General features: G+C 41.9%; 1 protein-coding gene across 1 annotated transcript; it reads right to left on the bottom strand.

Moving 5' to 3' along the window:
* Positions 1–1,117: 1,117 nt before the first annotated feature.
* On the bottom strand, positions 1,118–22,826 carry LOC110521016 (ras-related protein R-Ras). The gene is made up of 7 exons (XM_036968766.2): positions 22,774–22,826; positions 21,629–21,747; positions 21,364–21,451; positions 6,599–6,701; positions 4,017–4,125; positions 3,638–3,756; positions 1,118–3,374 (listed from the first exon to the last, which is right to left on the bottom strand). Exons 2-7 carry the CDS (start codon positions 21,713–21,715, stop codon positions 3,287–3,289), a joined length of 594 nt encoding a protein of 197 aa, XP_036824661.1. The 5' UTR covers positions 21,716–21,747; positions 22,774–22,826; the 3' UTR covers positions 1,118–3,286.
* Positions 22,827–23,689: the final 863 nt, after the last annotated feature.

A 23,689-nucleotide genomic window follows, 5' to 3' on the forward strand; every position in this document is an offset into this window, starting at 1 on the left:
AAACTCCTTCCACACTAGCTTCTCTCTCTGCAAAAATAATTTTAAGGGCCCTCTGAGCAGAGATCATTCTTGCCATACTGATCGATTGTGACAACGAGCTACACATGCAAAGCTATTTGTTGTGTCCCTCCTCCAATTTGCACCTGGTTGGGGTAGAGTGTGGGAAATACTTAATTTTTTTACAATGTATCAAAATAATGTAATGTAATAACATTGTTCAGGTTCCCACAAGACATTGTGTAGTTTTACACATTACAAAAGGGTAAAGAGTGCAAGACAGCAGGAGACAGGTTCTTGGTGCTCTGTTGAAACAGCAGGCTCAGGAAGGAGCAAGGCAGAGTGAAGGCACACAGCAAACCTTGTTTAAGTATTACTTGTTTTCACCTACACACACACACTTGTATTACCCTCGGGTCCAGTGGACTCAAACACCACATGTGTAATATAAATGTGCGGGGGGGGGGGGGGGGGGGGGGGGGGGGGGTGCAGTGCATGACAGACTCAATGAAAATGTGTTCTTTTACATGTTCACAGAAAATGAGCCAAGTCCAATGAGTCTCAGGTTGAAAAAATCATTAATTGTATAATTTGTCTTTTAGTAAACATTGAAAATGGGTTCCACAGACCTGAACACTACACTAGGGTTAAAGGTATTTTTTTAAACTTTATATATTTTTGAGATTTTATTGAAGCGATAGAACAGTGTTGGAAAGATGGGGAGGGCGAATCAAAGGGCAGTGAGACGGATTCGAACCCATGCCGGCTATAACCACACAGGCTACCTACCATACATAATATTTTTGGGAATGAACATCAGATAAGTGCATGCTTGAGTACATTGAATTGTCACAATCCCAATTCAAAACAGTCCTTTTTATTTATCTGTACATTTACATGCTCCTTTTCTCATTGCATTCATCAGAAGTTCTATTTTTTTCAATCAAATTTGACCTCGGCCAAACTGAGATTTGCTACTTCTTTCCTATCACTAATTGTTCACCAATGCTGTTGAAGAGAAATAGTAAAGTAGAAAAAAAGTTGGGGTTATCCAGATAAACCAGCTGCCCTATTTCATTCTGAGCAAAATATCTAGATTTAGGTAATAACATAAAAAGTGTAATGTGTAAAAAAAAGTATTTGGTTTATTTCAGTACAAAATACACATGGCAGATACCGGCAGATTACAGGGTGCAAGTTATATATAGTTTGAGATTCATTAGTATACGAATACAAACGGCTCTTTGCTGTTAAAAATTATTACAAAGAACAGACTTAAGTACAATTGTATGTTGTGGCTTATTACACTACAGTAATAAACACAGAGTCAACGCATTATTTTAGAATTAGGTAAAGAACAAATGGGGGACAAATGTTGATCCTACATCATCAACAGGGTTCTATTTCACAAATAAAATAAGATTGCCAGTTTTGAGATGTCAAATTATTCATCAAAACATCTCAAATATTTTTAGGGTCACAGAATTGAGTCTGAATCAACTCACAAATATGGAACATATCCAGAATCTTTCAGAAATTTAGATGGCTATCCTGCTTTGTGTGAAATATCACCCAGGGGAAAAGTAGGCTAACTGTTAATTACATCTATATGAAGGTTTGCAGGACTAGTGCTACACATCCTCTCTAAACAAACAAGTTACTTCATGACAAATGTAGTTTACGGAAGTTCAATCAGGAAGGCTGGTCTGAATGCTTGGTTAACTTGAAGCATAACATAATTATATGGGCATAGTGGGAATGAATACGAACGTATTGTCATCAGCATAGCGGCCTTCTTTCCTATTAGCCACGTCCGGAATGTAATTCATTATTTACCTTATATCCCATAAGCACGGCACAATAATGCACATTCCTCATGCCTGCTGTTCAGCTTATGAGCTCACACTTATAATTAGCACCGTCCTCTCTCGCAGCCAATGGGCAATCTTACGATGTATTTATATGTCAACTTACCCATGTTCTCGCACTTTCTCATCAACAGTTGTCGACAACCATCCCCTCCCCCAGTTATAATAATGGGAAGCGGAGTTGGTTTCCGATGCCAGCTGCCCAGTGTAGGGCTACCCGTCATCAGCATCTGGCTCTGAGGGGCAATCCCCGGAGACGAGGCCATACCGCAAATTTAAGAAAATTCCATATTACATTCTGTCTCTGTTGTTAATTCAGTTAACCCTGTATACTATTGAACTTTACATAACACCAACATTATAAATACACTGCATTTGTTGTCATTGTTGGACCCACAATTATTTTGGTTGATAGGAATGATGCCTTGTCTGCAGCTTTTCAACGGATCTTCATTAGCTTTGACTCATTCATTTAATACAGTTCAAAAACGAACTCCTTGATGTACATGGCTGGTAAGCAGTGTGACAAAAAATTTGCAAACAGCATTACAATAAAAATGACTTAAAAAGCAGGCCTACACCTGTATGCACAGACAAAAAGTACCTGGACAGCCTAAACTTCCACCCAATCATTTTAAAATAAACAATAGTACTTTAGTGTCAAACTACTTTTGCCTACCAGTCCATAAGTTGAAGTTGTGCAAAAAATATATTATGTGGTCATGGATACTACACCGTGAAATAATACCAGTGTTTCAAACATTTGTTTCCACTCTCATTCTGCTTCTTCTTTATCTCACTCGATTCCATGCAGTTTTTCAAAAATCAAATTTGTCTAGTCAGTTTAACTGGGCTCCCTTCCTTTTCTGTTGTAGGTATGAATAACAGCACCCTCTAGTTTCTAAATGATCCCATTCCTTCCAGCAACATCAAACCAGTGACTTACATCAGGTTGACCCAATGTAGGAGGCCACCTAAAACACAGTATCTGTGAGATCTCCCCCTTATACCATCCCTCCTCTCTCACTCTTTCTTCAGGCTGTGGACTCATCTCTTGCTCTCTTCTCATCTAGCTCAAGGCCTCCCTTTACATCCTTACTCAATAATGAAATAACAAAACCGTAAATACAAAAAGTATAGGGAAAAAAAGTTTGAAGATGCTAATTTCTATGTGTGAATGAAACCATAAAAATGTAACACCACTTTGCCCACCATTGACGTAAGCAAGCTCTCCCACACACATCCCTGCCCCATTCACCAGTTTTTTTTTGCATTTCCAAGTGTATATCCCCCCCCCCCCCCCCCCCCCTTGCCCAATTTTCCCATTTCCCTCCAGGTAAGTCAGATAAGACTTGCATCAGTGGTGAGGTGAGGAGGTTTTGGTCTCTGTGACAACAGTGCTATGCCAGGGGAGGGGACAGTTAAAGGAGGGTGCAGGGGCAGCCACCGCTCTTCCGTTTTCCTGTGTGGTTTGCAGGTAGAGGGGGACTCTCAGTCTCCTGAAACTTTCTGTGTTTAAAAAAAAAGAGAATGAAAGAGAGAGAGAGACAGAGAGAGAGTGAGGGAAAGAGCATTGGATGCTTCGACTCAGGAGCAGGCTATAATGGACACCACAACATCTGTCCCTCAACTTTGCCTCTAGTCACCAACTCTTCTAATCATCTAGCTATAAACATGATGACCTATTATAAAGTACCTTACAGCTTTCTGCAACATAATAAAATATTTAAAACAGCCTACTTTGCAGCTAGCTGTTAAAGTTGTGACATTACCTTATAGCTCGCACCACCTCCAGGAAGGCTTCGTCTACGTTGTAGCGGTTCTTAGCCGAGGCCTCCATGTAATGGATCCTGTTCTCTCTGGCAAAGCCCTGGGCCTCCTCTCTGGAGATCTACAGGCAGTACAGAGAGAGAGAGGTACATGCACTCAGGTTAAAAGCGAGCTGCTCGCCAGGCGAGTTTCATTTCCTCATTCCATTAAACTGTGTAAGATTAGGAAGTTGCTATTAGATCTAGCCAAAGAAACACTTGTAGCCACTCGCCACCTGTTGGCAACTCAAACGTATTTTCAAGGCCTGAGACTTTGAACCTGTAGGATCTAAATTGGCATTAAAGCTAGCAGAATATCTCTTTTAACAATGAAGACCAGTACCACTCTCGACTGGTCCAGGTCAGCCTTGTTCCCCACCAGCACCATGGGGAAGTCATCCCGGTCCTTCACTCTCAGTATCTGGGTGTGGAACTTGTGGATCTCATTGTAACTGAAAAAAGGGAAGGAAAGTGGTCGAAACAAGAACACATTAGGAACTGATCACAAGTGCTTTATGTCCAGGTGCAATCCATTCATTCAATTTACTGTAAAAAAACAACAAGTGTACATACCCCCTAAAACAGAGGCATATTCATTTGCATAAATCCAACTTCTTTTTTGTTTGTTGAATTGTATACTCTTATTTTAAAATGTACAAAGACGACAGCACAGTGACAACAAACATTCAAACATGACAACAAACACTAGAAGTGGGAGGGGTAGCCTGTGTCCTACCAGGACACAAAGGACATCTATCGAACCCTGCCAAATCAAGCCAGGCATCCTGTGTGACCTGGCAGGAGTCAAGTCTGGGGGGAAAGGTACAGTTCATAAATAAATACAGACAATTGTTATATTAGGCTAAGCTCTACATATGTTCTTAGAATGTTGTGTTTGTACTTAGACTCGTCGCCGCATGGGGACAGAACTTCTGCAGTGCACCTTTAAGACCCATTCTACAGCTCATAAGAGGGCAAGGGCTTGTTGCAATTCATAGGAGCTTCACAACTAATCTAAACTAACGGCACACATTAACTCTGTTAAGGTGCAATTGCACCCATCCACCTTTCAATTCAGAGAGAACTACTACAGCAGCTCATTACGCTGCCTGTATATGACACCATGTCATGAATGCGACACTTATGAGAGGTGAACGCCTATAACAAGTCTCACTTCCCCTAGTTACTGTAGCACTCTTTGATTAGTGTTGCATGGCCGAAACCAGAAAACACAGTATAGACTAAGTGTAATACTGACCATGGCTTGAATGCCTCAACACCTCAAGGAATGAATAAATGATCATGAGTGTGCTGCATTTGCATCGCAAATAGGGATGTTAACGGTTAACAGTTAAATCGGTTAGCAGCCAAAAATGTATTTGACTAGTCATGCTTATTGGTCTCTACAGGGATCATCAACTAGATTTAGCCGCTGGCCAATTGTTCTTGAACAGACGGTCGGGGGGACAGAACATCATTTAAAAAAGTTTGACTGTAAATTGTACGACAAGAACAGATACACATTGACTAAAATAATCATTTCAAACCTTGATTACATTTGGGAACATTGCCCTGCGTAGGGTGCTGTCTTTTGGATGGGACGTTAAACGCGTGTCCTGACTCTGTGGTTATTCAAAATCCCTTGGCGCTTATTGTAAGAGTAGGGGTGTTCACCCCGTTGTCATGGCAAAATGTTCTACCTGGCCACATTCCATCATGGCCACTTAATCATCCCCTTCAGTCCTAATCGCATACATCACTCCTCACCTCTCCACCTGATGTGTAGTGGTCGCTGTGCATCTCTGAGGTGTGTGAAGGGAGTCTTCCCCTGACTATATAAAAGTGCTTTGAGTACCTCAGCTGGTAGAAAAGTGCAATATAAATCCAATCAATTATTTGTAATGATTATTATTTGAATATGATCACATCTCTATAATGCATGGGAATATATTTCCAAAATAAAAAAAACTAACTTGGAGCTGATTTCCTGGTGTCTTATGTCCAACAATGAATATTCAAATGTATTTATTGCTCAGAAAACTGGGGGGTGGGGGAGGGGGGGCAAATAAAACCACCCACAGGCCAGATTCGGGCCGCAAGTTTTGGGGAACCTGGGTCTATATTTTACTTTGCATAATTTTTGACATTAAAATTGCCGCATGTGTATTTTCAATAGTCGTCATAAATCAAATGTATCACATGTGCACAGCACAGAGAGCCTAGTTTGCGGAGAGGAATAGCCTACCAGACAGCGTGAGAGTAGCTCCTCAAAAAGCCTGTAGGCTACTGGAGTGAAACCTGCTTTTGTAAGCCCAGTCATTGCACAACAAACAATTCTAAATGCAACCGCGTGTTAAAACCTTGTAGCATTGACTAAAAAGGAGCTATTTTTATTTCTCAATCTCAACTCGTAAAGCGAGCCTCCCATTTGCCATAAGCTATTAATGAAAAATGTCCGGTCCATGTATGCATATGCATGCATAGTATCAGAGAGGAAGAGGCAAGGCGCCAAAATCTGTCCAATGTGTTTCTATGGGCTTATTTTGGACCTAAGATTGTCGCCTGCTTTCCTGCCTTGGGACGACTCCCATTGTTAGAGCGGAAACATAAGCATCTCATCATTATATACATATCTCTGATAGTATTTTCTGTTGGTCATTTTAATGTTCTGAATTTTTTTTTTACCCTTCGTTGGACTGGTTAATGAGGGTCAGTTAGTTGGCAGCTAAATTTACCAAAATTTGCATCCCTAATTGCATACAGTGACGTTGCCTTCCTGAAACCTTGAGTACTGTAGCCCTGACAAATGCTTTAGATCTGAGGACTATGTTGTGTAGTTGGGAATACTGTTTTGAATCTCCAATCTACAGCTTGCCTATGACTCGAGATTGTCTGGGTGGATGCATTCACCCAGACGATTCTTACCTGCCAGTGTCATTCAGAGCGAACACCAGCAAGAAGCCTTCTCCTGAGCGCATGTACTGCTCCCTCATTGCCCCAAACTCCTCTTGACCTGCTGTGTCCAAGACTGACAGACACACACACACACACACACACACAGAGATTCAGATGTACATACACAGGGATAAATATGTACAGTGACATACAGTACATTCGGACAGTATTCAGACCCCTTGACCTTTTCCACATTTTGTTATGGTACAGCCTAAAATTAAACTCCCCCCCCCCCCCCCCCACCCCCCCCCCACACACACACCAATCTACAAACAATACCCCATAATGACAAAGCATTATACCCCAGTCAGAAATCCTGAGTCGGTTTCAATCAAGGATCTCTGTACTTTGCTCCATTCATATTCCCCTCGATCCTGACTAGTCTCCCAGTCTCTACCGCTGAAAAACATCCCCACAGCATAATGCTGCCCCTATTTTAGAACAAGGCTTTAATAACAAAATGTGGAAAAAGTCAGGTGATCTGAATACTTTCCGAATGCACTGTAGATGCAACATAGTAACAAATGCAGGAGGGGTGCAAGGAAGGCTCACTGACAAGCGCAACACCCTCCTTTTGTGTCAGTAGGAATTACGCTTCAGCTCAGATTTTCACTTTAAAATGTATGCAAAACAAAAAACATTGATTTAAAAGTTCAAACCATACAACTCTATGCACAATCTACATAGAACATTTCACAAAAACACATTTACTGATAGAACTGAGCAGATGCAAAGTTTCTAAAAAATAATTATGATAAAATCAGTTTATGCGACCACGTTTTCCAAAAACGGTTAAATATCTGCTCCGAATTAAGATTCAAAGATGTCTGCTGAAAGAATGGGGTGTCAGTTATGACAGGACACCTTGAGTTTAAAATAAGGTATTTTGGTCATTGAATAACAGTAGGTGAAGTGGATTTACATCCCTGATCTGTACTATACAGGAATGCATATAATTATGGATATGAATATCATTCTCTTCATGGTGATGTATCCTGAACTATCCAGAGGTGTGGGGGACAAATATAGAACAAAGAGGATAAAATGACAGAAGAGGACAGAGACAAAAGACAAAGAACAGCTTAAAAGAGGAAGAGCTTGCGTGCAGTGGTGGAAAAAGTACCCAATTGTCATACTTGAGTAAAAGTAAAGATACTTGAGTCATTTTCTATTAAGGTAAAAGTCACCCAGTAAAATACTACTTGAGTTAAAAATCTAAAAGTATTTGGTTTTAAATATACTTAAGTATAAAAAGTGAAAGAATAAATCATTTCAAATTCCTTAAGCAAACCAGACAGCACATTTTTTTAAAAGTACTTGTTACATTTTGAATGCTTAGCAGGAAAGGAGGAATGTTCAAATTCACGCACTTATCATGAGAACACCCTTGGTCATCCCTACTGCCTCTGATCTGGCAGATTCACTAAACATGAATGCCTCGTTTGTAAATTATGTCAGAGGGTTGGACATAATTTATAAACGAGGCATTCATGTTTTGTGAATCTGCCAGATTTGGATAGAAAACACTCTAAAGTTTCTAAAACCGTTAAACTTATGACTGTGAATGTAACAGAACTGATATGGCAGGCCACAACCCCCCCCCCCCCCCAGAAAAAAATTTTCAGCCTACCATTATTTTCAATGGCTATCACTTTTATTATAAGGCCAAGTCCTCCCAGATTGCAGTTCCAAGGGCTTCCACTAGATGTCAACAGTCTTTAGAAAGAGTTTCATGCTGGTTTTTGGAAGAATGAGCCAGAAATTGTAGTTTTTCTAGGTGGCTCCCATTCTGGCTGTAGTGTTTCCAAGCGTGTGGAAGAGAGTGCGTTCTTTGGTATTATTCTCCGGTAAAGACAATATCGATTCTCCGTCTTAAATTTTATTGTTTATTTACGTATTAGGGTACCTACGGTTTGATTATAAATGTTGTTTGATTTGTTTGGAAAAGTTTATTAGTAACGTTTGGGATTAATTTTGTATGCATTTTGATGGAGGGAAACTGGGTGGATTATTGACTGAAGCGCGCCAGCTAAACTGAGTTATGGATATAAAGAGGACATTCTTGAACAAAAATACAATTTGTGATGTAACTGGGACCGTTTGGAGTGCCAACAGAAGAAGATCAAAGGTAAGGCATTTTTTATATCACTATTTCTGACTTTCGTGTTGCACCTGCCTGGTTGAAATATGTTTTTCATGTGTTTGTAGGCGGGAAGCTGTCCTCAGATAATCACATGGTTTGCTTAAAACGCCGTAAAGCGTGTTTGAAATCTGACAACGGCTGGATTAACAAGAAGTTAAGCTTTATTTTGATGTATTACACTTGTGGTTTTATGAAAGTTAAATATTTATAACACTGTAGTTTGAATTTTGCTCTCTGCAATTTCACCGGATGTTGGCCAGGTGGGAAGCTACCGTCCCACCTGCCCATAAGAAGTGCTTTACACTACTGCTTGCGTAAGTGATTCAAATAATAGAGGCCTATCTCTGCTATCATTCAAGAGGTCAGCAGTAAGAGAACTATGGGCCCCAGAGCAGTGGGCAGGGATGCTGGCCCCCTACTTTCTGGGTGTGTACAGGCTGCGTATTTCAACCTGGATCCTGCAGATGCAGAGAACTAAGAAACTAAAAGCCAAAATCTTATCCCGGTGCTGTCTGAATCCACAGGCCAAGCGTTTCCACGAGTTGACCTTCGATAGCAACGAGTCAGCAAGAGCCCAAATGTATCAACTAATATGGCTGACCAGGGGTTGGAGAGAGACGGTGTTTCTGGTGCCCACTGAGCCTTCCTCCGGTTCAAGGGGTGCACATCCATGTAATCTATCCCCGCAGTGTTGGACCGCGGAGGGAGCCCCGGTATTAAAAGTCCAAGGAGAGGATGCAGAAGCGATGTAAGATTACCCTAGTTCGGTCACACTTAGTACAGGAGGGAGATTTATGTCAGGAACAGATGTCAGTCTCCTGTATCCATGGCAACACAGTGGTGCAGGTTACGTTAGTTACTCCACGAGGCAAGTGCACTATGAAGGTGGGGGTGGTGAACCAATTATCAGTACTGCTAGGGAGAGACTAATTTGTTTGAGAGTTTGTGGCGGATTAAACAGAGCAGCCCCAAGACTGCACCAGTGCGTGTAAGCAATGCAAAGCAGTCACTGGCACACTCAGAGAAAACACATCCCCAAAAGGCACGTAACCGATATGCCCCACTAGCACTCCAGGGAGAAGTCACCCAGATCAAGAGCAGGGGAGGAAGAAAATGAAATTCAAGATCAGAGGCACAGGCAGCTGTTTCAAGAAAAGACCGGAGGATACATGCTTAGGTATCAAAACGGAGAGCGGAAGAGACCAAGGGCCCGCACGGGCCCCGGTGTGAATAGACAGCCAAGACGTTAATTTATCTGATGAGTTGACAGGACAGTTTAGCACCACACAGCTGCAGGACCCAGACCTGGTCTCGGCGCAACACAGAGTGAAGGTGATGGATGGGAAGCACATGGAGAACGTCAATCCCCCCTTATTAAACCCCCCTTATTACTGCATAAAGGGCTTACAGTACTGGTGGTTAAGAGAAGGGGCCTATAGAGACATGGTACGGTACCTGGCGCATGTGTTGAGCGGCCACTTGGCAGTAGACAAAACTAAAAAGCACATCATGAGTAGATTCTACTGGCCCCACATTACAAGTGATAGTAGAGAAGTACTGCAAGTCAAGTGACAAGTGCCAAAAATAATGCCTCCTCAGCAAATTACAGAAACCAACTCATCCCCCTCCCCATCATTGAAACACCCTTTGAATAGATAGCCATGGATCTGGTAGGTCCTATTCCCAAATCAGCCCGGGAGCACGAATATACAGTGCCTTGCACCACCACCCCCCTTGGTGGTTTTCCTATTTTGTTGCATTACAACCTGTAATTTAAATTTATTTAGATTGCATGTAATGGACATACAAAATATTCAAAATTGTTGAAGTGAAATGAAAAAAAATACATGTTTCCAAGAATTTAAAAAATAAAAATAAAAAAAAGTTTTAATTTTTAAGTGGTGCGTGCATATGTATTCACCCCCTTTGCTATGAAGCCCCTAAATAAGATCTGGTGCAACCAATTACCTTCAGAAGTCACATAATTAGTTAAATAAAATTAACCTGTGTGCAATCTAAGTGTCACATGATCTCAGTTATATATACACACCTGTTCTGAAAGGCCCCAGAGTCTGCAACACCACTAAGCAAGGGGCACCACACCTAATCAAGGGGCACCATGAAGACCAATGAGCTCTCCAAACAGGTCAGGGACAAAGTTGGAGAAGTACAGATCAGGGTTGAGTTGTAAAACTATATCAGAAACGTTGAACATCCACGGAGCACCATTAAATCCATTATTTTAAATTGAAAGAATATGGCACCACAACAAACCTGCCAAGAGAGGGCCGCCCGCTAAAACTCACGGACCAGGCAAGGAGGCCATTAATCAGAGGCAACAAAGAGACCAAAGATGACCCTGAAGGAGCTGCAAAGCTCCACAGCGGAGATTGGAGTATCTGTCCACAGGACCACTTTAAGCCATACACTCCACAGAGCTGGGCTTTGCGGAAGAGTGGCCAGAAAAAAGCCATTGCTTAAAGAAAAAAACAAGCAAAGACGTTTGGTGTTCGCCAAAAGGCATGTGGGAGACTCCCCAAACATATGGAAGATGGTACTCTGGTCAGATGAGACTAAATGTAGCTTTCTGGCAATCAAGGAAAACCCTAAGTCTGGCGCAAACCTAACACCTCATCACTCCGAGAACACCATGCCCACAGTGAAGCATGGTGGTGGCAGCATCATGCTGTGGGGATGTTTTTCCATCGGCAGGGACTGGGAAACTGGTCAGAATTGAAGGATGGCGCTAAATACAGGGTAATTCTTGAGAGAACCTGTTTGTCTTCCAAAGATTTGAGACTGGGACGGAGGTTCATCTTCCAGCTGGACAATGACCCTAAGCATACTGCTAAAGCAACACTCGAGTGGTTTAAGGGGAAACATTTAAATGTCTTGGAATGGCCTAGTCAAAGCCCAGACCTCAATCCAATTGAGAATCTGTGGTATGACAAAGATTGCTGTACACCATTGGAACCCACCCAACTTGAAGAATGGGCAAAAAATCCCAGTGGCTAGATGTGCCAAGCTTATAGAGACATACCCCAAGAGACTTGCAGCTGTAATTGTTGCAAAAGGTGGGGGGGGGGGGAATAGTTATGTACATTCAAGTTTTCAAATTGTTTTTGGTCTTATTTCTTGTTTGTTACACAATAAAAAATATTTTTCTGCATCTTCAAAGTGGTAGGCATTTTGTGTAAATAAAATGATGCAAACCACCCAAAAATCTAATTTAATTCCAGGTTGTAAGGCAACAAAATAGGAAAAATGCCAAGGGGGGTGAATACTTTCGCAAGCCACTGTATACCGGTGGTAATTGATTTTTCCACATGCTACGCCAAAGCCATACCACTGCGTAATATGTCCACTAAAAGGTATTGCTAAAGAGTTGTTTCAGGTATTCTCCCGAGTCGGCAGGGACCCCGTTTATGTCCCGCATAATGAAAGATTTGTGTGCCTTGTAACAGGTTAAACAGATACACTCAAGCATATTTCATCCTCAGATGGTTCATGAGAACGCTTGAATAAAACTGTAAAGTCGATGATAAAAGGTAGTTGTGGAATGGGACAGGAGGAACTGGGACATGGTATTACTTCACTTATTGTTTGCTCTTAGGGAGATACCCCAGTTGCCAATGGACTTCTCCCTGTTTTAACTGTTAAATGGGAGGCCGTGCCGAGGGATCCTGGACTTATGTAGGAGATAAGGTACATTGGATCTTAGCGCAATGGAAGTAATGGCGAGTATCCCCTGTAAACTACAGAGTTAGGCAGCCAGGTAGGAGAAAACCTGAACAGCTATACCACATCAACCTTATGAAGGAGTACCATGAGAGAAATTAAGATATTAGGTTCTGCTCCCAACCCGCAGTCCAACAAGATCAACCCCAACTAGAGGTGCAGGTCGTGAAGTCACTGACACACCAGCAAGAGCAGGACCTACATGCCCTAGTGGTCCGACGCCAGGAGGTATTCTCTTCCCTCAAAGGGAATATAAATCTCATCCAGCATCATATATACACAGAGCCAGGCAAAATAGTGAACTTAAGGCCTTACAGAATCCATGCTGCGGGACAAAGAAATAGTCAGAGAGATGCTGGGTTGGGGAGTTAGAAGCGTCTCAGTGCATGGTCAAGTCTGTTAGTTCTCGTTCCGAAGCCAGACGTAACGGTGATATCTTGGAGGCTATCCAAGAGTGGCCAAGGCATAAAAATCAGGTGTGATCCTTTTTAGGGCTCACAAGTTACTACTGGTGCTTTATACCAAATGATGTCTCTATAGCCGCTTCATTGTCCGACCTGACCAAGAAAGACCTCCCCACACATGTGAGATGGACTCAAGTAGCAAAGATGGCTTCCTTTAACTTCTAGAAAGCTCTGTGCGCAAAACCAGTACTAAGAGCACCAGACTTTGACAGGGACTTAAAAAAAATATATATATTTGCGAAGTAATTACAATTTAGCAATTTACACTGGAGTGATATATGTGCAAGTAAAAATACTGGTGTGCAAAAGAGTAGAAAGACAAAAACGGGGATGAGGAAGGTAGTTGGTTGGATGGGCTATTTACAGATGGGATGTGTACAGCTGCAGCGATCGGTAAGCTGCTCTGACAGTTGACACAACATTAACGAGGGAGATATAAGTCTCCAACTTCAATGATTTTTGCAATTCGTTCCAGTCATTGGCAGCAGAGAACTGGAAGGAAAGGCGGACAAACGAGGTGTTGGCTTTGGTGATGACCAGTTAAATATACCTGCTGGAGCGCGTGCTACGGGTGGCCGTTGTTATGGTGACCAGTGAGCTGAGATAAGGTGGAGCTATACCTAGCAAAGACTTATAGATGACCTGGAGCCAGTGGGTTTGATGATGAATATGTAGCGAGGACCAGCCAACGAGAGGATACAGGTCGCAGTGGTGGGTAGTATATGGGGTTTTGGTAACAAAACGGATAGCACTGTGATAGCAAATTGGATGTAGTCTGAGTAGTGTTGGAAGCTATTTTGTAAATGACATCGCTGAAGTCAAGGATCGGTAGGATAATCCGTTTTACGAGGGTAAGTTTGGCAGCATGAGTGAAGGAGGCTTTGTTGCAAAATAGGAAGCCGATTCTAGATTGAACTTTGGATTGAAAATTCTTAATGTGAGTCTGGAAGGAGAGTTTACAGTCTAGCCAGACACCTAGGTATTTATAGTTGTCCACATATTCTATGTCAGAACCGTCCAGAGTAGTGATGCTAGTCGGGCGGGCAGCTATCGGTTGAAGAGCATGTATTTAGTTTTACTAGCATTTAAGAGCAGTTGGAGGCCATGGAAGGAGTGTTGTATGGTGTTGAATCTTGTTTGGAGGTTTGTTAACAGTGTCCAAAGAAGGGCCAGATGTATACAGAATGGTGTCGTCTGCATAGAGGTGGATCAAATAATCACCCGCAGCAAGAGCAACATCATTGATACAGTGCCTTGCGAAAGTATTCGGCCCCCTTGAACTTCATGTTTGAAGCCACATTTCAGGCTTCAAACAAAGATATAAAACTGTATTTTTTTGTGAAGAATCAACAACAAGTGGGACACAATCATGAAGTGGAACGACATTTATTGGATATTTCAAACTTTTTTAACAAATCAAAAACTGAAAAATTGGGCGTGCAAAATTATTCAGCCCCCTTAAGTTAATACTTTGTAGCGCCACCTTTTGCTGCGATTACAGCTGTAAGTCGCTTGGGGTATGTCTCTATCAGTTTTGCACATCGAGAGACTGACATTTTTTCCCATTCCTCCTTGCAAAACAGCTCGAGCTCAGTGAGGTTGGATGGAGAGCATTTGTGAACAGCAGTTTTCAGTTCTTTCCACAGATTCTCGATTGGATTCAGGTCTGGACTTTGACTTGGCCATTCTAACACCTGGATATGTTTATTTTTGAACCATTCCATTGTAGATTTTGCTTTATGTTTTGGATCATTGTCTTGTTGGAAGACAAATCTCCGTCCCAGTCTCAGGTCTTTTGCAGACTCCATCAGGTTTTTTTCCAGAATGGTCCTGTATTTGGCTCCATCCATCTTCCCATCAATTTTAACCATCTTCCCTGTCCCTGCTGAAGAAAAGTAGGCCCAAACCATGATGCTGCCACCACCATGTTTGACAGTGGGGATGGTGTGTTCAGCTGTGTTGCTTTTACGCCAAACATAACGTTTTGCATTGTTGCCAAAAAGTTCAATTTTGGTTTCATCTGACCAGAGCATCTTCTTCCACATGTTTGGTGTGTCTCCCAGGTGGCTTGTGGCAAACTTTAAACAACACTTTTTATGGATATCTTTAAGAAATGGCTTTCTTCTTGCCACTCTTCCATAAAGGCCAGATTTGTGCAATATACGACTGATTGTTGTCCTATGGACAGAGTCTCCCACCTCAGCTGTAGATCTCTGCAGTTCATCCAGAGTGATCATGGGCCTCTTGGCTGCATCTCTGATCAGTCTTCTCCTTGTATGAGCTGAAAGTTTAGAGGGACGGCCAGGTCTTGGTAGATTTGCAGTGGTCTGATACTCCTTCCATTTCAATATTATCGCTTGCACAGTGCTCCTTGGGATGTTTAAAGCTTGGGAAATCTTTTTGTATCCAAATCCGACTTTAAACTTCTTCACAACAGTATCTCGGACCTGCCTGGTGTGTTCCTTGTTCTTCATGATGCTCTCTGCGCTTTTAACGGACCTCTGAGACTATCACAGTGCAGGTGCATTTATACGGAGACTTGATTACACACAGGTGGATTGTATTTATCATCATTAGTCATTTAGGTCAACATTGGATCATTCAGAGATCCTCACTGAACTTCTGGAGAGAGTTTGCTGCACTGAAAGTAAAGGGGCTGAATAATTTTGCACGCCCAATTTTTAGTTTTTGATTTGTTAAAAAAGTTTGAAATATCCAATAAATGTCGTTCCACTTCATGATTGTGTCCCACTTGTTGTTGATTCTTCACAAAAAAATACAGTTTTATATCTTTATGTTTGAAGCCTGAAATGTGGCAAAAGGTTGCAAAGTTCAAGGGGGCCGAATACTTTCGCAAGGCACTGTATATACAGAGAAGAGTCAGACTCTGTGGTCCGGACAACAGACCCTCCGACGTGACACACTGAACTCAATCTGAGAAGTTCATCGTCGGTATCGGAGCGGTCCTCTCCCAGGGAGTGGGAAAGGTCGAACACCCCATAGCCTACATCAGCAGTAAGCTCTCAGGGAGGGAAATAAAACATGCCACGGTTGACCGAGAGGGGCTGGCTATAAAATTGTTACTCAACTACCTCAGATATTATCTGCTGGGAATAAAATTCCCCCTCGTGACTGATAATGCGCACTCACCTGGATGGCGAGAAAAAAAGAGAATAACAGGAGGGTATGTAGATGGTTATTGTGCTTGCAACTCTAACTTGAAAGAGCTGCAAAATCTGGACCCCTACAAATCAGCCGGGCTAGACAATCTGGACCCTTCCTTTCTAAAATTATCTGCCGAAATTGTTGCCACCCCTATTACTAGCCTGTTCAATCTCTTGTGTCGTCTGAGATTCCCAAAGATTGGAAAGCAGCTGCGGTCATCCCCCTCTTCAAAGGGTGGGACACTCTTGACCCAAACTGCTACAGACCTACAGTGGGGCAAAAAAGTATTTAGTCAGCCACCAATTGTGCATGTTCTTCCACTTAAAAATATGAGAGGCCTGTAATTTTCATCATAGGTACACTTCAACTATGACAGACAAAATGAAAAAAAAAATCCAGAAAAATCACATTGTAGGATTTTTTATGAATTTATTTGCAAATTAAGGTGGAAAATAAGTATTTGGTCACCTACAAACAAGCAGGATTTCTGGCTCTCACAGACCTGTAACTTCTTCTTTAAGAGGCTCCTCTGTCCTCCACTCGTTACCTGTATTAATGGCACCTGTTTGAACTTGTTATCAGTATAAAAGACTCCTGTCCACAACCTCAAACAGTCACACTCCAAACTCCACTATGGCCAAGACCAAAGAGCTGTCAAAGGACACCAGAAACAAAATTGTAGACCTGCACCAGGCAGGGAAGACTGAATCTGCAATAGGTAAGCAGCTTGGTTTGAAGAAATAAACTGTGTGAGCAATTATTAGGAAATGGAAGACATACAAGACCACTGATAATCTCCCTCGATCTGGGGCTCCACGCAAGATCTCACCACGTGGGGTCAAAATGATCACAAGAACGGTGAGCAAAAATCCCAGAACCACACGGGGGGGGGGGGGGGGGGGCTAGTGAATTACCTGCAGAGAGCTGGGACCAAAGTAACAAAGCCTAACACTACGCCGCCAGGGACTCAAATCCTGCAGTGCCAGACGTGTCCCCCTGCTTAAGCCAGTACATGTCCAGGCCCGTCTGAAGTTTGCTAGAGAGCATTTGGATGATCCAGAAGAAGATTGGGAGAATGTCATATGGTCAGATGAAACCAAAATATAACTTTTTGGTAAAAACTCAACTCGTTGTGTTTGGAGGACAAAGAACGCTGAGTTGCATCCAAAGAACACCATACCTACTGTGAAGCATGGGGGTAGAAACATCATGCTTTGGGGCTGTTTTTCTGCAAAAGGGCCATGTATCGTGAGATTTTGAGTGAAAACCTCCTTCCATCAGCAAGGGCATTGAAGATGAAACGTGGCTGGGTCTTTCAGCATGACAATGATCCCAAACACACCGCCCAGGCAACGAAGGAGTGGCTTCGTAAGAAGCATTTCAAGGTCCTGGAGTGGCCTAGCCAGCCTCCAGATCTCAACCCCATAGAAAATCTTTGGAGTGAGTTGAAAGTCCATGTTGCCCAGCAACAGCCCCAAAACATCACTGCTCTAGAGGAGATCTGCATGGAGGAATGGGCCAAAATACCAGCAACAGTGTGTGAAAACCTTGTGAAGACTTACAGAAAACGTTTGACCTCTGTCATTGCCAACAAAGGGTATATAACAAAGTACTGAGATAAACTTTTGTTATTGACCAAATACTTATTTTCCACCATTATTTGCAAATAAATTCATTAAAAATCCTACAATGTGATTTTCTGGATTTTTTTTTCTCATTTTGTCTGTCATAGTTGAAGTCCATAATGAAAATTACAGGCCTCTCATCTTTTTAAGTGGGAGAACTTGCACAATTGGTGGCTGACTAAATACTTTTTTGCCCCACTGTATATCTATCCTACTCTGCCTTTCTAAGGTCTTCGAAAGCCAAGTCAACAAACAGATTACCGACCATTTCGAATCCCACCATATCTTCTCCGCTATGCAATCTGGTTTCAGGGTGCACCTCAGTCACGCTCAAGGACCTAAACGATATCTTGACCACCATCAATAAGAAACAACACTGTGCAGCCGTATTCATTGACCTGGCCAAGGCTTTCGACTCTCTCAATCACCACATCCTCATCGGCAGACTCGACAGCCTTGGTTTCTCAAATGATTGCCTCGCCTGGTTCACCAACTACTTCTCTGATAGAGTTCAGTGTGTCAAATCGGAGGGTCTGTTGTCCGGGCCTCTGGTAATCTCTATGGGGGTGCCACAGGGTTCAATTCTTGGACTGACTCTCTTCTCTGTATACATCAATGATGTCGCTCTTGCTACTGGCGAGTCTTTGATCCACCTCTACGCAGATGACACCATTCTGTATACTTCTGGCCCTTCTTTGGACACTGTTAACAACCCTCCAGGCGAGCTTCAATGCCATACAACTCTCCTTCCGTGGCCTCCAATTGCTCTTGAATATAAGTAAAACTAAATACATGCTCTTCAACCGATCGCTGCCTGCACCTGCCCAACATCACTACTCTGGACGGCTCTGACATAGAATATGTGGACAACTACAAATACCTAGGTGTCTGGTTAGACTGTAAACTCTCCTTCCAGACTCACATCAAACATCTCCAATCCAAAGTTACATCTGGAATTGGCTTCCTATTTCGCAACAAAGCATCCTTCACTCATGCTGCCAAACACACCCTTGTAAAATTGACTATCCTACCAATCCTCGACTTCGGCGATGTAATTTCCAAAATAGCCTCCAATACCCTACTCAATAAATTGGATGCAGTCTATCACAGTGCCATCCGTTTTTTCACCAAAGCCCCATATACTACCCACCACTGCGACCTGTACGCTCTCGTTGGCTGGCCCTTGCTACATATTCATCATCAAACCCAATTCTCCCTTTGGCCGCCTCTCCTTCCAGTTCTCTGCTGCCAATGACTGGAACGAACTACAAAAATCTCTGAAACTGGAAACACTTATCTCTCTCACTAGCTTTAAGCACCAGCTGTCAGAGCAGCTCACAGATTACTGCACCTGTACATAGCCCATCTATAATTTAGCCTAAACAACTACCTCTTTCCCTACTGTATTTATTTTGCTCCTTTGCACCCCATTATTTCTCTCTACTTTGCACATTCTTCCACTGCAAATCAATCATTCCAGTGTTTTACTTGCTATATTGTATTTACTTCGCCACCATGGCCTTTTTTTGCCTTTACCTCCCTTATCTCACCGCACTTGCTCACATTGTATATAGACTTATTTTTCTACTGTATTATTGACTGTTTTTGTTTACTCCATGTGTAACTCTGTTGTTGTATGTGTCGAACTGCTTTGCTTTATCTTTGCCAGGTCGCAATTGTAAATGAGAACTTGTTCTCAACTTGCCTACCTGGTTAAATAAAGGTGAAATAAAAATAAATAAAAAACTGTCATCCACAGATCCGGGGTCCATCACAGAAATACAGACGCACTATCCCGTTGCGACGCACTGAATTTTGTTTCCACTTCTTGAACCGGCCGAGTGCAATTCGATGAACATTAAATATATTGTTTTGATTTTTGCAACTTACAAAGCCAACTCGTCATCTGTTTACACCACTCCTCGCTACCGCATAGATCGGAACCCCTCTGGACCAATACCAGTACACAAAAGCTAGAAATATGCAATATCCTTCTTTTGCATATTTGGGTATTATTCTAATGAGCTCTGCCTCCAAAGAAGACCAGTTTTGGTTGGTCTGGACCAGACCAAATCTGAACAAATCATAGATGTCTGTGTTTCTCAAGTTTGGACATTACAATACAGCACAGTAGAGTACAGTTCAGTACAGTAGATATTGGGCGGATTGACCAAATTTCAATTACTTTTCAACATTAATGGAGGTCCGTTGTCGGTTGGTGCTCAGTGGTTGAGGATGCTTGTTATAGTAAATGGAAAGAGGGTAGGTGGTTAGGTGTCATGGTAGGTATCAGTAAGAGTTGGGAGAGGTGACATTAACTGGAGAGAGATTAAAAGAAGAGAGCGGCAGAAAGGAGAGAAAGAGAGAAAGAAAAAAGAAAGAGAAAAAGAGAGAGCGAGAAAAAAAGAGAGCGAGAAAGAGAGAGCGGTTGTCGAGACCGTTTTCACAGTCTTGTTTTGACCACCAGACGACAGAAAGAGAAAGAAAACAGTTATGAGCAGAAGATAACAGTATGCCAGTTGAAGGGAGGACAGTAGCAGGTGACCCACATTGGACCCAAATGTTCCGTGTAGAGCATGGCGCTTGCAATGCCAGGGTTGTGGGTTTGATACCAGTATGGGAAAAAGTACAAAAATGTATTCACTCACTACTGTAAGTCAATCTGGGTAAGAGCGTCTGCTAAATGACTCAAATGTAAATGGTTTGTGACTACTATGACTTCCCATTTTAGCCAATTCAATCGCAGTAATTCCGTTACTGATTGTTCGGTAATTCCATTACGGATTTGCTAACAGAATTAAAAGTTTTAATCACTTAATAATTCATAAACAAACTTGATATCAGTAAAACCCCTATAACGAATTATGAGGTCTACCTTTGCTTGTTACTTATGTGAACTTTCATTATCCTCCTTAGAAAATATTTTAAATGTGTGTGTTTCTGGTAACAGAATGCACAAGACAATGTTTCTTAAACCTACAGAAGGCAAATAATTTCTCTGTAACTAAATATAAGTGTTCATATTAGTTGGCAGGGGTCTTTACTTCAACATTGTGTTTTGATGTATTTATAATACCTTAAAACAATTATCTGGTAGATGTTGTCTAAGACCCCTTTTCCATCAGTACAACCAGAATTCGAAGCCTTTGATTATTCCTCATTTTTAGGATGGAAATGGTTAAAAACACATATACATATATATATATATATGTCTTAATTTAAAAAAATAATAATATAGACTTCGCTTTCATTTGACATGCTATGAACTTCACGTTGGTCCTCATGGGTCCTTTTAGACGTAAATGCCCAGGGTTAACCGACTCGACAGGGGCCAACAGGCCATAGTGCACTTACATATTGTTATCTTCCTTGAATATGAACACAGACGGACAGAAACACTTTTGTTACGGCATAGTGAAAAGACTACACCTTGGCTTAGAGCATCAACATCTGCCAACTGCAAGTCATAACAGAGCAGATGTTGGTGAATCATACAGACAGATTTGGCCTTGCTCACTCACCGACTCAAGTAGTTTACGCTTTCCCTCCCTTTCCCTCCCTTGGAGCAAAGAACGTCAGTAAACTCACAGTATGACTTACTGTCTAATCGTGTCTCTTTCCCATCCACTGTGCATATTTTGGTGTAGGAGTCCTCGATGGTTGGGTCATAATCCGATACAAAGTATGACTGCGAAAAAGATAGGAGAGCATGGGTTAAGACTGTGTGGGTTGGCCTATATGGGTTAATATGCACAAGTTCAATGACCACCACAACATACTAGTCACATCAGAAGATGTGACAAGTTCAAGACAAACAAAACAACACACAGTTGACAATGTCCAAACAGTTGGGGGATTCTCTCACCTGAATGAATTGTATGGTCAAGGCACTTTTCCCCACACCGCCCCCGCCCACGACGACCAGCTTGAATCTCTCCTCCTCAGCAGACATGATTCGTTTCGTAAAATACTTTCAACAATTGTCTAAAAACGAAATGATAAAACTGATGACTAGCTGATAGGATCTATTGACTAAGTGTCATTTAGTAATCCGCAGGGTAGATGAGGGGGAAAAATGAAAGTCCACTTCTCCCACGATTGAGCGAACCACTTTTATCAAGGTAACGTTAGCTCATAGAGGTAGCAGAGTTGGGCTTTTACCTCGGTATTACGCCAATATATTTAACTTGAATTACCTACGATAGGTTATCAATATCTCAAATATAAAATGTATAGTTCGTTTTTTGATACTATTTCCTAACATTGAAAAGTTTAGTTTTAGTCTGGCCCAGTGTTGTAAACGATCCACAAAAGTCGCCTCTAACCCCAATAGTTTCGTATTACTGCCCCTAAAATTCATAGGTCGCTACATAACCCGGTAAAAAAAAAAAAAAAATCAAGTATTATTGTTAAAATCTAACGGTTTATCGGCCTCTCTCACATCATTTTTGTCAGGTGAAAAGCCTTCCGCACCCGCCTTAAGTAAATTGGGCTACCGATGCCAACTTTGTGACTCCAGAAGAAAGAAAAATATGAGCTTGATTATCAACTACCCCGTCAAACTTCAACGCACTTGCCTAACTTGCATTATCTCGAGATTGATCCGTCTACATATCTCTGCAGACGCATTATATACAAACGTTTGTGATGTCTAAGTTACAGGGTTTTTCTTGGCGATGTGTTCATTTTTCCCTCGTCTTCACGGACTTATTTTTTCATCGCTCCAAGGCAACTTTTGTTTCTCAACCAAGAAGGGTTTCTCGAAATCTCATGCATATGTAAAACCAGGCGTGTCTTACCGACACTGTTTCCTCATTGTATAAATTCTCATGCTTCTCCCTCTTTTCATGAATCAGCAAAGGCTCTATTAGAATGAGATACATTCTAAAAATGTTTATTTAATTAACACTGACCGTTTATTCGTGAAACTGAAACAATACGGTTAAACCAGATTTTAAATGAGTTAACTATAGTATTCACACATTATGTGTACTACATTACGTTTACTACCTTATTTGGCCGTTGAGCCCAGTTGTATGAAGGTCTAGTCATTCATCTGTTTAATGAGGAATTTTACAGCAGAGTGTACATATATCTAGGGCAGGGGAGTATACCTATAAAGCTGCTTTTGCAACATATGGGGGGGGGGGGGGGGGGGGGGGGGGGGGGGTGTATTGATCCCTGGCACATGGAATGTTTTATAACCCCTTTATTTATTTTTTTGTTTTGGGTTTAGTACTTTAGCCAATGCTTTTGAGAGTATTGTATGATTTCCATCAAAGGACTAAGGCCAACCTGTTGAGAATATGAGGAGATATGGGAGGGAAAACTCGTAGCATACAGTATTTTATACTAATAGTTATTGCCAAGTAAAGCATTCTTGTCTTCCTTTCCCTCCCTGATTTGCCCATCCCCTCAACCGGATGTGACTCATTTACATGGGCATGTTGCTCATTTTTACCACACCCACAGTGGTTAGAGCATTGGGCCAGTAACCAAAAGGTTGCTGGATCAAATATGTTGTTCTACCCCTGAGCAAGGCAGTTAACCCACTGTTCCCTGGGCGCGGTGGATGTCGATTAAGGCAGCCCTCGCACCTCTTTGATTCAGAAGGGTTGGGTTAAATGCGGGAGACACATTTCAGTTGAAGGCATTCAGATGTACAACTGACTAGGTTTCACCCTCAACTCCTCCTTATTAACCCAAGTAATTTGTTGACGTTTTAAGGGTGGATTTGTCTAAAAGTGAATATTATCCAACCTTTATTTTGTATTCTTGTAATATTTTATAAAATAAGTGAATAACCATATCAGATTTTTTCCTCATAGGCCTAAATGATTGTACATTTATGGTGAAATACATGGGAGATGAGTCAGAATTGAAGAACCAGGAGAGAACAGGAGTAAAATATGTCATCTCTAATGAA

The sequence above is a fragment of the Oncorhynchus mykiss genome, chromosome 4 (genome assembly GCF_057628025.1).
Source record: "Oncorhynchus mykiss isolate SJ-2025 chromosome 4, ASM5762802v1, whole genome shotgun sequence".
NCBI classification, from domain to species: domain Eukaryota; kingdom Metazoa; phylum Chordata; class Actinopteri; order Salmoniformes; family Salmonidae; genus Oncorhynchus; species Oncorhynchus mykiss.

What these genes read in the sequence shown, in the direction of transcription:
- LOC110521016 (XM_036968766.2), bottom strand. Translation starts at nt 21,715, where the DNA reads ATGTCTGCTGAGGAGGAGAGATTCAAGCTGGTCGTCGTGGGCGGGGGC. An exon ending in GCTCTGAATGACACTGGCAG is followed by an intron (nt 4,126 to 6,598) that starts GTAAGAATCGTC and finishes CCCTTTTTTCAG; the next exon opens with TTACAATGAGATCCACAAGT. An exon ending in ACCTGGACCAGTCGAGAGTG is followed by an intron (nt 3,757 to 4,016) that starts GTACTGGTCTTC and finishes TACTGCCTGTAG; the next exon opens with ATCTCCAGAGAGGAGGCCCA.